Raw genomic sequence first — 14,712 nt, 5'->3', positions numbered from 1 at the left:
ACCTGGCCCAGTATCCGGCACAGCATCCACGAACATCCACTGATGACAGGAATAAAAGAACCAGTGACCCCTGCCTTCTCCCTCCACACAACCCCCCACACCAAGCAAAAAGCAAAAGCACTTGCATGGGTTCTTATAAGAACCAATGAAAATCATAGGTTTCTCACACTCTGCTAACCTTCGTGGTCACACACCATCGGTAGAGTCGTTGGCTGACAAGAATGTTCAGGAAGAGCATGCTCTGGTGTGTCAGGGAGTTTGGCCACTCTTGTTCCTGAGAGAGCTCACGGAACCCAAACCTCAGACCCAGAGGCGTCCCCACTACCAAACTGCAGCCCCACCAGCATTGAGGCCAGGGACGGTATTACAAACCACATCAATGTCCCACAGAGAATTTAAACCAAGAGGACATCCAGGACCAGCTCCAGTCAGGGCAGATGGAATTTTAGGGCAGGCAGAGTCGTAGACTGTGAGGACCCGGGATCTCACTAGAATAGGTCTATTCTAAAGGGTCATCTTCTTGCCTTTAGGGATATGACAACATGTAAGTCCTGCTTTCTAAGGCAATTCTGATTTACGGTCTTCATACTGACTGACCATATGCCCTGACTTGTTTGGGGAAAATTTGCTGCTTTATTGAGGTGTGACACTCCTGACGAATTTGTTCTTAAGAGGTCTCCACATCCTTCCCTTGATATAATAATAATGTGTTTTAAAATTTGCCCATTGTTACCAAGATTCTTCCTCATGGCTACTCCAAAGTCTACCTGCTAAAATTTAAACTGGAACTCACTTTTGACGACCGAAAGACCAGGTGTTCGTAATGACTGCATTAAAAAACCTAGTTACATAAAACCTCTGTCTTCCCAGTCACACTTTGCATCCACCCACGTTTAAAGGAACTCATGTTTCCCAGGCACGTACGAACCCCACTGTTAGAAAGAAGGCCAGGGCTGGCCACGGTGACCTGGGGACACTGATTTCGGCTTTGATTCTGGATTTGGACAATCCATCAAAGTTTATTACCATTTGGCTTGAGTCGAATGGAGAACTGAGAGAGTCATTTCCTCTCGTTCTTTTCTTTGTGGAAAGGACAAACAGCTGGCCCCTTGTGAGAACTCAGCCTCACCCAAACTTCAAGTCCAGCACATTCTTGGAGGAGCCCGTCCTGGACCTCTCCATTTCAAAGTGAGCTCACTGCATCCAAACTGCTAGAAGAATCTTTACACAATACCGTCCGTGTGGCGAGTCACCACACTGCCCTGTGCTCTCACACCTGGTCCATCCTTTATCACTTTATTATCACTAACATTTCACAAGGATAGGAGTAATAATGGCTAACATTTATTACGCATTGGACCCTGTACTCATGGCGTGTTTAGCATTATCTAGTCCTCCCAACCACCGTGAGGTTGGTGCTATTATTATCCCCATTTTATAGAAGGAAAAACAGAGACCGAGAAAAACAAAGTAACTTCCTTGCCCAAGGTCACACAGCTAGTCTAGTCTTGATTCCCAGTCTCTCTGACTCTGGACACGACTCCCCCAACAAGTTAAAAAATTCTACTGGACCCGGCACAGATCTTCTGGCACAGAGACCTATCACAACTGACTGTCAAGTGGGCTTGAGAATCACTGGTCCTCTCTCCTTCCACATTCTCTTCCCTACATTTCTATTGCCCTCTGCCCCCACCCCCCATACACACACCCTCCACACCGGGCACACTTCAACCCTGTCGGGTTTATGGACCTGCTTCCAAAACAGAAAAGAAAAAGGAAAATCAAAACCCAAATGTCTCTGCGAAGGTGAACCAGAGAGGGGCAGGTCTGTTCTGGCGTTTTCATTGCTGAAATGAGGGACAGTTGTGTTCATTCCCATGCAGGCACCTGCAGATGTGGGCATGCGTGCAGGCCGGCTCACCTGACTCCACTTGGGACTGGGTCACACCTATGCCTGGCATGCCTTGCATGTTCTCAGTCAGACTCTGAGTGTCTGTGGTGTGAAAACCCATCTCCATTCTAACCACTCTCCTGGAGAAGGCCAGAGGAGAGAAGGCCCACAACATCGGTAGCTGCAACTCTGGTTTTTGACAGCTTTGACATCTCCTGGGCTCGAGCCACATCTGGGCAATCAGTGTCAAACCCCACGCGTATCTCTCACCAGCCTGAAAATTGCTCAAAACGTAGGAAGGAACAGCCAGCCGCCGCCCCCCCTCCCACCCCCTAGACCCAACACTGGAAGGGAGTGTTGGGGGGGATGTCATGCTTCTCAGAGGGGTGTTAAGAGTCGCAGCACATGATGGAAGATGGGGTCCCAGAGGCTTCGTGAAAGGAAAGCAGAAGGCCAAGACCATCTGCTTAACCTTTTTTCCAGTCTGAAACCTCTGATTCTACAATATGGTACAAAGAACACAGGTGTTGCTCTGGACTGACCTGTGTCCCTGCCAAACTCCTATGTTGAAGCCCTCCCCTCCCCGTGGGCTGGTTATTTGGAGATGGAGCCTTTGGGAGGTCATTAGGTTTCAATGAGGTCATGAGGGTGGGGCCCTCGAGATGGGATTAGTGACCTTAGAAGAAACCTGAGAGCCTGCTGAACACAAAGAGGAGGCCCTGTGAGGACGCAGTGAGCGGGGAGCCAGGGACCGGGCTCTCACCAGGAACCGGGCTCTCACCAGGAAGCGAATGTGCTGGCCCCTTGACCTCAGACTTCCCACCTTCCAGAACGGTGAGAAGTAAATATTTACGGTGGAAGCCCCCCAGCCTGTGGCATTGGTTATGGCAGCCTGAGCAAACTAACACAGGTGTCTGAGACAGGGGTTCAAATCCCAACTCCACCCTTTCTATAGCTGGGTGAACTTGGACGAGAGTTATTTTATTTTTCTTATCCACAAGTTTATGGATAAACCACGAGAACAGTGGTCGCCTCACGGGGCTGTGAGGAGGGTCGGGCGGGCTGATGTACGCGAGAGGTGCTCTGAGCTTTTCCAGACTAGGTCCCTTCCCCTCCCCACTCATGCAGCCTTAGTGCTAGGACAGCCCCCCCCCCCACCATCAGCAACGCCTTCATGCACGCTGGGGCTCCTCTTGTCAATGGATGGCCTCCTGGTCCCATTCAGCCCACAGATGTGTTTTGTTTGACCTGTACTAATGTTTGGGGGAAATTCGGATTATTTATCAACATTTAAAAGCCAGGAAACTTCACATAAAAGTCTTAATTTCCGGTTGAGAAAGAAGTTGACATGTCACCAGCCCCACGTCCTGCCAGGGCGATCTGCAATCCCCTTTCAACAGAGGGTGAACTCTCACCTCCCTGCACCCAGGCCAGCCTCCCGCCTTCAGAAGATGCGCTGGAAACCTGAAGGCTTCTGAGTTAGCTACCCCCTGGGGATAAAAGGGCTGGTGGAAACTGCTGGGCCCAGTACTTTTCCTAGCTGCCCACAAAGATTTTAAGTACAATTTCAGGATCAGTCTGCCAAAGTGAGGAACAATTAGCACGTTCCTGAGTCACTGTTTTATTTATTTATACTTCCACTGTGAGCTAAAGAACCCTCCCAAAGAGGCCAGGATCTTAGTTCCTGGAGTAAAATAGAGTTCTTGCAACCCAGGGGTTGGCTGACCCAGCTTTGCCCCTGTCACTCAACTTTGTGGGACCTCAGTTTCCTTCTCTGTAAAAGGAGGCCTTGGGCTAGACAAGCTCTATTGTCTCTTCCCGTACTTGTGTAATTACTATGTGAAATTCAAGCTCCTGGGTAGAAATTCAACACGCCTCAGTTTACTTCTGAGCCCTAAAGGTTTTAATGAAAGCAGAGCTCTTAAAACACCTCACTGACCCTTAACACAGGTCCTCACTAAAGGTAAACAGGACCCACATAAGGGCCTTTTTTATTGTTCTGCCCACTCCAGGGTTGGGTCTTTAGCCTTGACGTTCTGCACTTAACACACCAGACAGGAAAGAACATCAGGGCATTAAAAGGCCTGATGTACAACCTCCCGTCCCCAGGAGATCCTGACGCTCCGGGCTGTGCCTGCCTCTCTGTCCAAAACACAAATCCGACCATACCACCCATCCCCCAACTTCCGGTATTCTCTGCTCGTGGGTCTTTTCAATGCCACCACAGGATCTCTGCACCTGCAGTTTCACCTGGTGAATTCCCACCGGTCCCCCAGAAGACAGCACCAGTAGGACATCACTCGTGGCCTTGGCAAGATCAAGTCGTACGGACGGGCTTTCCTCACAGCAGCTGTCGAAGCCACGCTTCTACATTTTACAGGTATGATTAATTGACCAGTGAGGATCTCCCTGACTGAATATAAATCCCAGGACAGCGGGGTCCACCTCGGTCTTTGCTCAGTGTTGTCTCTCCGGTGCCTGGCCAATAAGGAGGCACTCAAATATTTGTTGAAGGAGTGACTAAATTTATGAAAAGCTCACACAACTGGGAAGATTCTGGAAGACAAGAAACCCCTCAAGGACCACATCCTCTTGAGGGTTGTATCACCAAAACTTAACCATAATGACAGCGACAACACACACAGTCATAAGAGCCCCCAGTACTGAGTGAGCTCTGACCCTGTCCTAACAGGTCATTTATACAATAACCCAACTTGAATCTTCACAAGAATCCTATGGAAGTAGGCACATTTCCCATCCGTGTTTCATGTAAGAGGAAACTGAGGCACAAAGAAGTTGGTAAGTCACTTAAGTCAGTAAAAGCAACAAGGGCAACAGAATCCCAAGCAGTCTGGTTCCAACCACGAGGCCATCTTGCCCAATGTGGCACCTAATGGTTAAGCAGGGCACAATCCATATTTATAGAGTATGTGACATCTGCCGTATGTCAACCCGCCCCCTGCAGAGGCCCCCCTACAGACACTATACACAGGAATAAATGTATGAACCCTTTGTGGATCAGAAGTCTAGACAGATAAGGGTCTCAGAACTTAGTACCCATATGAGTCAGTAAAAGTCAACAGAAACAACAAGAACCAAGCAGACAAAAACTTTAAGCTAAGGCTTCCAGTCGGGTGGCCCCCACTGCCCCAGCTCAGACCCACGGGGGGAAACGGCCCCTAACCGAGCCATCTACATACCTGATGTTTTCGTTCAGTGCATAGAGCTCATTGCTTTGCAAGCCGCCCCCTTTGAAGACATTGATCACGGCAGTCTGGACACTACAGGGGAAACAGAAACCGGCCCTCGTTAGAGGATCTGCCTGCCAAGGGAAACCTCAATAAGCAGCTCAGGGCTAAAAGCAGATGCAAGGGCCAGAGAGCCCATGGCACAAACATGGCCCATTTTCCATCCCTGGAAATCCATCATGTCCTTCCCAGGGTCCTCGGAGAGAAAGGAAGACTGAGGCCAAGAAGATGCCAAAGCAGCCCCTCCCCCCCAACTTTCTCAAAGGCAAGCTGGCATTCCTCACTGGCCTCGCTGGCAGCCCTGATGGCAAACAGCATTCATGAAGGGCAGGTGGTGGGATCTGCTCTCAGGACACTGGGCCTGGAGAGATCCAAAATGGGGCCTGCAGCAAGCAGATGCCAACAGTGCCTGGGGTTCCTTCACTTAGGAGGTCCCTGTCCTCACAAGACAGCCTGCATGCCTGGGGCTGATATGAAATGCTAATTCCTTGCCTTTTTGGTAGGGTTACCTTGGAGGAGTTTCATTGAGGCTAGCCTCTCTCGCCCCTTCCGTTCCCCTCCTGTGAGGTGCAGAGGCAGTAGGGGGTTAGTCCCTGGAGGGGCCACAGTTAAGTCTTGACACCACGTGCTCTGGGGCACCGGCCCAATATTTCAGCAAGGAGCAGATTATAATCTTGTCTTTATCAAGGATCCCAGGTCTTTTTTTTTTTTTAAAAGAACACAGATCCATTCACAGCAAAACCTGTCAGAGCCCCTCTTCAACCCCCATCATAAGAGCTGTGCAAAAATGAGACAATCCAAGATGATTCAAAGTACAAAGAATCCAGTAATGCTTTAAAATAATGATGCATTTAATTCATCCAAAGAGTAACTGCTAGATATGATAAAGAGCAGCCCACAAGGATGCAAAACATAGTGTTGATTCAGTCTCTACTCAATGCTTGGCCTACAAAACGTTGGCCAGACACCACATAAAAGCGCGGTGTCTCCTTTCCCATCCTCCTGTGGCTCACGGGTACCGAGAGTCCCCAGTTTATACCACTCATTTGGCTTTCCACAGATATATGTCTTATCTTCCAGACAAGTAATAGGTGACTTGAGGTTACTTACACAGCCCCACCCCTGGGTCCTCAAATAGACTGGGGTGTGACTAAGGAACATGAATAGTAACTGTAAATTCCAATCCAACTGTCCTGGGCCGGTTAACTCACTCCGATAGCCCAGAGGCCCCCAGGGACCCCCCTCCTCTCTCCTCAAACAAGGGAAGCCAGCAAATACATTGTCCACAGGAAAACATGCTGTCTTCATCAACTGCCTAGATGTATAATCACGACCTTCAGGAACAGAGCTCTCCAAAGGAGCAGAAGCTAAGCCTGTCCCCAGGCCCTGCTCCGGCTGGCCCTTGGCAGCCCTCCACTCCACGACTACTGCTCCCCGCCCCCACACCGTTACCTGTTCCAGGCCGAGTTGGAGCTCAGCTGCAGAGCCTGCCGGGCTGCTTGGAATCGGGGCAGATCACTGAGCACCGGGGAGCTCATGAAGCGCGGCCTGGGCCTGCGGAAGGAGCCCATCTTGTGGAACTCAGTGGGTAGAGTGGGAGCAAAGCCGCGGGTCATAAGTCCAGGTGAGGGGACGCCTTCTCCTCTGGACCAGAAGGTTCCAAGTGCCCCCAGGAAGGGCTTCTCCCAGGGCTGCCCTCCGGCCCTCAGGCTTTCTTAAAACCACAAATTTAGCCAACATCTGAAAAGAGAGGGCAGTGTTTATTGAAAACTCCTGGGTTGAGCAGATCATTTCTTGGAGGAGGTTGGCTGGGATCTTCCAGCCACACTATTTTAAAAAAGACTCCAGGACCCTGCAATAACATCCATACCCTACCGGCTCCCATTCCCACTTTTGACTGTAATGCTGTGCTTACCCCAAGGTGGAAAGGCAGCGACAATGGGCATAGGTTAAGGCAATCCTATAGAAAGGTGATTTCTCAGCTGCACTTCACTGTGGTTCCTATAAATACCAGTCAAAATTTGGGCACTGGCTGGGTTTCTGTACACCCTGCATCGTTGTGCATTAAGATATGGCTTTTTACAAAATGCCTCAAAAAGAACATAGGAGCTCCTTCTCCTGGCACTAAAGACCTTCCATGATCTGCCCTTAGCATGCCAGCCCATGTGTATTGCTCAGTATTTCCCAAAGCATCAATGCCTCTTCACTCAGGCACATCTCCCCATCCCTTACCTGCTGTTCATTCATTCCTTCCATCAGAACATATTTGCTGAGTGTTAATTATTTATTAACCACTGGGAGCTGTGGAGCATCCAAAGATTTCTAAAACATAATCCCTGCCCTCAAAAGGCTCAAGGTCTACTGAGAAGAAAACTTTCTGTGTATTCGTAGAACAATAAATATTTTTTTCCTGATTTTATTTTTTGTTTTTTTTTTAATAAATTTTTAATTCCAGTATAGTTAGCATACGGTGTTAGTTTCAGGTGTACAATATAGTGATTCAACACTTCCACACATCATCCAGGGCTCTTCATGACAAGTGCACTACCTAATCCCCAGTATCTGTTTCCCCCATCCCCCTACCTCCCCTCTGGTCACCATCAGTTTGTTCTCTATACTTAAGAGTCTGTTTCTTGGTTTGCCTCCCTCTCTTTTATTTTTCCTTTGCTCATTTGTTTTGTTTCTTAAGTTCCACATACGAGTGAAATCATATTATTTGTCTTTCTCTGATTGACTTATCTCACTTAGCATAATACACTCTAGCTCCATCCATGTCATTGCAAATGGCAAGTTTTCGTTCTTTTTGATGGCTGAGTAATATTCCCTTGTCTTTAGATACCACATCTTCTTTATCCATTCATCAGTCGATGGGACACTTGGGCTGCTTCCATAATTTGGCTCTTGTAGATAATGCTGCTATAAATATAAACATAGGGGTGCATGTACCCCTCTGAATTAGCGTTTTTGTATTTTTGGAGTAAATATCCAGTAGGGCGATTGCTGGATCATAGGGTGGTTCTATTTTCAAGAAATATTTATTGACTGCACACTATGTACCCATCATTCACCCAGGTACTGGGGATACAGCGGTGGCTCTGGACAACATGGTCACTGCCCTGTGGAGCTTACAACCAGTAGGTGTGGTTCCACGCCATGCTTCGTCCCTCTCCCTAGCTTCTGACTATTTTTACTGCTTCCCTTGCCCAGAATTCCCTTCCTTTTCCTCTCTGCTTATCTAAATCTAACTTACCCTGCAGGGCTGGGTTCAAGGATACTGTCCCCTGAGCAGCTCCCAGGACTTTATGGCTTTGCAGTTAATGACAATGGCTCTGGAGTGAACCCGGGTTCGAGGCTTAACCAGGTCCCTCCCCAGCTGCATGATCTGGGGCACATGGAGTCCAAGAGTCCAAGGTTATTAGCAGTGCCAACCGCACAGGACTGAAGAGAGGGGATACAAGATCATGTGATGTGCCCAGCAGAACGGCACACCCGAAGCTCGCTTTCCGCAGCACCTCTGCTCCTGTCATTTCAGTCTTGGACTCCCTCTTTTATTTTCTTAAGATTTATTTATTTGAGGGAGAGAGAGAGAGAGAGAGAGAGAGAGCAAGAGCACAAGCAGGGGGAGCAGGAGAGGGACCCGACACGGCTTCTATGGGCAAAGGAGTGGGGCTTGGTGACGGGCATCCAGGCAATCCATCGAGAGGGCTTGAGACGTGCCAGACATTGTCTGCAGACTGCGGGCACGCTGACAATGAACTTGCAAAAAAGAAACGACTGGTACTATGTCTTACATTTTTAAAGAAAAGCCGACTTGTGTACCATTTCCCTGTAGTCTTCTGCACCTCCACCTGCTTCTCAGAATGACCCCACGGTGACTAAAATTTATCAATACGTACCGCAGAAATCAAAATAGGCCTGCTCCACTTCCAAGTCTCAATGACTACACAAGTGCCCCTGGAATTTGGCAAGATCTTTGCAAATCATCTGACAAGGCAACGAAGAAATAAAACCACAGAGCCCCTTCAAAATCCTTCCACGGGCTGGCTTTGGGATTTCACTTGCCCGGAAAGGTCACACTATTAAAAGAGGATCCATTTCGCGGCCCTTCTTTAAATGGGCCTGCTAAGGGCAATACGTCTGTGCAATTACAGGGTATTAACTCCTTTTACGAGGACCTGAGACTTGAGGTGATGGAGCTGCCTCCCACTCAGGGGCACTTGAACAGGGAAGCAGAAAGGTGAGCTGAATGGGTCGTCCAGGTGTTTACTTCCCGGCTTCCTGCTGAAACCGCCACTTCTCCAGGAGGCTGTGCGACACGGAGGACCACGGGGCTGGCTCCCGTCTTCCCCCACTGCTCAGTCAGCAGCCCCCAGGCCTCGCACTCCAGGCCGTGTGCGTGACCAGCAAGGCACATAGGTGGGCAGCCCCATCCACCCGCGGCCCCTTTTAAACAAGGGTAATTTTCAGCCCAAAGAACGATGAGCACAGCCCCCACAACCTTGTCACTGGCTGCACGGTGACACACAACAAGCAGCTGCCTCCAAATCCATTCTCACCTGCAAGACCTGCCACCCTCAGACCCCGACCGGCTGCAGACCATCGGAAACGGCCTTTGTTTCCATCATTCCTGCTTCCGGAGGCAGTCAGGAGGCTTCCCCAGAGCACTGCGGAGAGGGGGCCCTGGCAGCGTGGACAGGAGCAGCCTGAAGGGAAAAGCGGGCGCCCCCCATATCCACCTGCTTGCACCGCACTGGCCCCTCAGGCACAGGCTGGTCCTGACCTAACCACGACAAATGAGAAAACGACAAGACCGATGTGGCCCCTGTGTACAGATGACCAAAGTGAAGCCCAGAGGAGCAGAGCAGCTTGTCCAGTGTCTCTGAGGTGGGAGAGCGGGCACTGGCTAGAACTCAGGTTCCCCGACTCCCAATCTAGAAAGTTCCTCAGGCCCCACCTAGGCCATTCTATAACCTCCTTAAAGAGAGGCACCGGCACTTCCTCGTCTCTGTCTCCATATCCTCAAGCCTAAACTCAATGACCAAGACACAGATGAAGGAAGGATGGGAACTCATGAGGTGCCCACGCCCTGCCTGTCACAGCAGGTGAACTTATGACCCTCACAAAACCCCACTTCAAGACCAAAGTAATCTGCTGGAAGTCACAAAGCCAGGTGGCAGATTATTGACTGGAGTCCAGACTGACCTAACTCTATAGCCTATCCCCACTTTGTCATGCTACCAAACTCAGCCAGGAACCAGAAGCGACCAAGTCAGTCAAGAACACACACTCCTGAGATTTCATATCCAAGTTTAAATGTCATGCCCCTGAGACAGATAAACGGACATAAGGAACTCTACGACCACATCTGACAGGGGCAAGAGGAGCCATGAGAAGGGAAGAAAGGAGAAAGTGTGGGCTGCCTTAGTTAGACACCCCATTCCTCACCAGCTGTGTGACCTTGTGTAAGTTACTTGACCTCTCTGAGCCTTGACATCCTTCTGCGTGAAATGAGCATGCTAAGGGTGACTACCTCAGAATTGTAGGGGGATAAAATGAGTACATATTTGTAAAGCACTCAGAGAGGAGAGGCCATGGCAAACAGCAAACAGCTAGATAATTGCTTGTTAAATAAATAAGATAGCTTGTCATTTCTAAATCTCCAAGTAATGACAGCAGTGGAAACAAAGGAACACTTCCCCGTCTCTGGCAACCTTACTGACATCTGGAAAACACTCCGCTCAGAAGGATGCAAGGTCTCCAAGCTGCCATGGCGGTCACAGATTGCTGAGGCCTTGCCCCCTCACACCTCGGGCAACACACTTATTTCCTGACCCTTCACCTCTGTGTGGCCATCCCTCAGTTTCAGAGTGTTTCCACACATCACCACACTCATAAATCTTACCCTAACCCTGCAAGCTACGTCGAGTAGGGATCCTGTCAGGTCAGGAAACTGAGGCTATGTGATTTGGCCATAGCTGGGAGGCAGTTAGGGCAGGGAACCTAGATCTGGCCCCGAGTCTTCCAACCTCAAGCCTGCACTGCCAGGAAATTCTTCCCTTATATATGTTAAAATATTTTCATTATGCAACGTATGTAGAAAGGAGTTTATACACACACAAATATATCGTAAACAATGATAAACTTCCACCTGCTTAAGAAAGAGGACGTTAGCTTAGAAACCCCGTGTTCCTATTTTTCTGATAATAGCACACCTACTTGTTTATCATAAAAAAAGGTAAACGTGCACATAAATCTATAACATACAAAGTGAAAAAGGCCTCACTATGGACACTTAGTGTCGAGAAGCTTTCTGCCCAGAACTTGCTGAGAAAACGGAAATGTTCTAGATCTGTGCTGTCCAAGGTGGTAGCTGCTAGCCATGTGGCCAGTGAGCACTTCCAACGTGGCTAATGTGGCTGAGGAAGTGAATTTTACTTTAGTGCAATGTTTAATGCCATACACATGTGTCCACACAACATTTGAATAAAAATGGGTAATCTTTCCTTTCCTCTTAAGACATCATGGCTTTCTTCCCATATCCCCGTATACTGATCTACTTTACTATTTTTAAAGGTCTCTTCCGTTTAGGGGATGCCATACTTGATGTAACCAGTCCCCAGTGGATGGGTATTCTCGGAGTTTCCAGTTTTTTGTTCCTGCAAAGAATGAGCATATCCGCCAGTCTTGGGGACTCTGTGCCTCGAACACCCAGCGCCACAATAGCCAGAAATGGCATGGCAGAAAGGGATTTGGGAGGTCTCATGGCCATAGCTCCCAAGGATGAGTGACCACGATGGCTCTGGAATCAAGCAAGCCCTGGCATCAAGGTGCATTCTGCTGCTCACTGACGGTGACAGGCAGAAAACCTGCTGCCCCAGAGATACACTCACTTCTTAGTCCCCAGAAGCTGTGAATATTACGTTAGATGGCAAATGATGTGATTCCGTTAAGGATCTTGAGAGAGGAAGAGCTCATCCTGGATTTTCCAGGTGGGCCATAAATACCATCACATGTATCCTTATAACACGAACATGAAGATGTCAGCAGCACGAGCAGCAGCTGAAAGGGGAAAGGCATAGACTCTCCCAATGCGCCTCTGGAGGAGGCCCGGCCCGGCGACATCTTGCTTCTGGACTTCTGCCCTCCAGAACTACGACAGAACGTGTGGACGCTGTTTTAAGCCACCGAGATTGTGGTAATTTCTTATTGCAGCCACGAGAAATGAATATACTCATGGTGTGGCCTTGGACCACTCTGGCTGCACTCTCTACATCGGAAAGAAGGGGGAACAAGAAGAGTTACTTTGGAGAGCTGTGGCGATGAGAAAGATGATCTGTGAAGTGCCTGGCAGGCATCCGGGAACATTAGGGGCTAGACACAGGTGCAGTGAAGGTTCTGAGCAAAGGTGCCAAGAGCCAGGCTGAGTGCCATCACTTACCGTGTGACCTGGCAGGTGACTTGGCCTGCTTATGACAATATGAGGAGTGAAAGAGATGACTCAGGGAAGGCTTAAAATAGTCCCAGTATACAGTAAGTGCTTGATAAATGCTACCTATGGCTTATTTTTATTACCACCACCACCCACTGGGTTAGCCTGCTCAGGCTGTAGTAACCAAAGACCACAGACTGCATGACATAAACAACAGAAACAAATTTCCTCATAGTTCTGGAAGCTCGAAGCTCAAGATCAAGGTGTTGTCAGGGCTGGTTTCTCCTGAGACCCCTCTCCTTGGCTTATAGATCACCACCTTCCACTGTGTCCTCACATGGCCCTCCCTCTATGTACGTTCATCTCTCTCTGTGTGTCCAAATTTCCTCTTTGTATAAGGACACCAATCAGACTGGATTAGCGCCCACCAAACAGGTTCACTTTATTACCTCGTTATTTTTATTTTTCTATTTTTTAAGATTTTATTTATTTGACAGAGAGATAGAGAGAGCCAGAGAGCACAAGCGAGTGGGGGGGCGTGGAATGGCAGAGGGAGAGGAAGAAGCAGGCTCCCCGCTGAGCAGGGAGTCGGATGCAGGACTCGATTCCAGGACCCCAGGACCATGACCTGAGCTGAAGGCAGACGCTTAACCGACTGAGCCACCCAGGTGCCCCTCATCACGTCTTTAAAGGCCCAACCTCCAAATGCAGTCACATTCAAAGATACCGGGAGCTAGGTTCTGAACATATGAAGCTGGGGGGCACACAATTCAGCCACCACCACCACCATCATCATCACCATGAAAAGTTCCTTGCCCAATGTCTCAGAGTTAAAGAAACCAGTGTTTTGGTAGATGTTCTCCTGTGAAGGAGCAATGCAGTTAACATTTAGAGACATGTGCTTCTAAAATGATTTAAATAGTTAAATTGTGGGTGCTTAAGTTATCTGGAAAGCTGGGATCCTGGACACATGAAGGGCTGTGGTGGTGCCAGGGTTACTGGGTATCCTCCCCAGCCTTGCTCCCCTAGCTCACTGCACAGGGATTTCTTTGAAAACCTCTACACAACAGGATCCAAGGTCGGTTTCTTGGAGGAAAAAAAACGTGGCGTCTCGCGTTCTCCTCCCAGCGGCCAGGGCCAGCGCCCGGGAAGGGGGGCACAGGCCTGCAGGCCGGTCCAGCGGGCTGAAGAAGGTAGTGCACTTAGTGGGAAATGCAAATCAATTCCACTCAGGCTCCAACCCTGAACTCCGAAAGGGGAAGTAGAACCACGGCACAACTTAAAATAAAGAAGTGAGTGGCTTATAATGACTCTGAGGCTTCCAGGAAAAAGCCATTCTGAGGGTAAATAACAAAGAAGTCAAAGAAAACTGAGAAAACACAGTCGGGTGTGACCGTCCAGAAAACGAGGAGAGGCCAGTTCCCAGGGAAACCGGAGAGACCATAGAGACGGCCCAATTTACACATCCCCCTCAGGAGCTCCTGCAGTCAGGAGGCCCCCAGTGCAGCTCCTTCCCTGGGACCTGAACACAGAGACGAAGGGCCAGTGTCCTTCAACACCGTCGGGATTTGACCCGTCTGCTCGGGTAGCAACCAGAGTCATCTTGATGATAACGCCCGTGAGGAGAGTGACAGCGCCACTTACCGAGGGCCCGCCGTGACACACGCACTTGACATAGTCTCTCAGTATTTCCAAAATGAACTTAGGGGGTCTTGGCCAAAACCTTTAATAGATTCGGACAAGAAGTATCAGAGTGCATCACATCTTGGGGATGCGTGTATGTTACACGTGCGCTCGTGTACACGGAGTCTAAACGAATTGCCTATTTCACACTGTAGGTCAGTCAAAATGTTTGAAAGCCTCCATGTGCTGTTACCATCCCCACCTTACAGAGGAGGAAACGGATGTGCCCAATGTTTAACTAGTCTAAGGTCATAGAGCTTATGACAAGAACCCCACAGCCCGGGGCCCTTGGTGCCCATGTCACTTTGTTGCTTCCATGCCATCAAAGACTTCCCACAGCTCTCAGAATAAATCCCCAAACCCCATCCTCATACCCTCACCTCCTTCTTACCACCCTGTACCCCAGCTCATTGGTCTTCCTTCATTTCCTCCCACACTACCTGTTCTTCCCTGCCTCAGGA

The 14,712-nt window shown here is 49.2% G+C and overlaps 1 protein-coding gene across 9 annotated transcripts in view; it reads right to left on the bottom strand.

Moving 5' to 3' along the window:
- PRR5L (proline rich 5 like) overlaps nt 1-14,712 on the bottom strand; it is a 148,509-nt gene that overhangs the window by 48,480 nt on the left and 85,317 nt on the right. For 7 of the 9 annotated variants that reach the window (XM_027578562.1, XM_027578555.2, XM_027578563.2 and 4 more), the window contains exons 2-3: nt 6,592-6,879; nt 5,092-5,172 (exon numbers count right to left, since the gene is read on the bottom strand). In XM_027578562.1, coding sequence (XP_027434363.1) covers nt 5,092-5,172; nt 6,592-6,755 — 245 coding nt within the window. In that variant the 5' untranslated portion in view covers nt 6,756-6,879. Of the gene's footprint in view, nt 1-5,091; nt 5,173-6,591; nt 6,880-8,389; nt 8,578-9,695; nt 13,095-14,712 lie in introns of those variants that run through there. The other 2 variants (XM_035722726.1, XM_027578556.2) reach the window with 2 other exon arrangements.

The sequence above is a fragment of the Zalophus californianus genome, chromosome 11, assembly GCF_009762305.2.
Source record: "Zalophus californianus isolate mZalCal1 chromosome 11, mZalCal1.pri.v2, whole genome shotgun sequence".
Lineage (NCBI taxonomy): Eukaryota > Metazoa > Chordata > Mammalia > Carnivora > Otariidae > Zalophus > Zalophus californianus.
The sequence above is the reverse complement of the archived record's forward strand: the minus strand, read 5'-3'. Positions and strand labels throughout refer to the sequence as shown.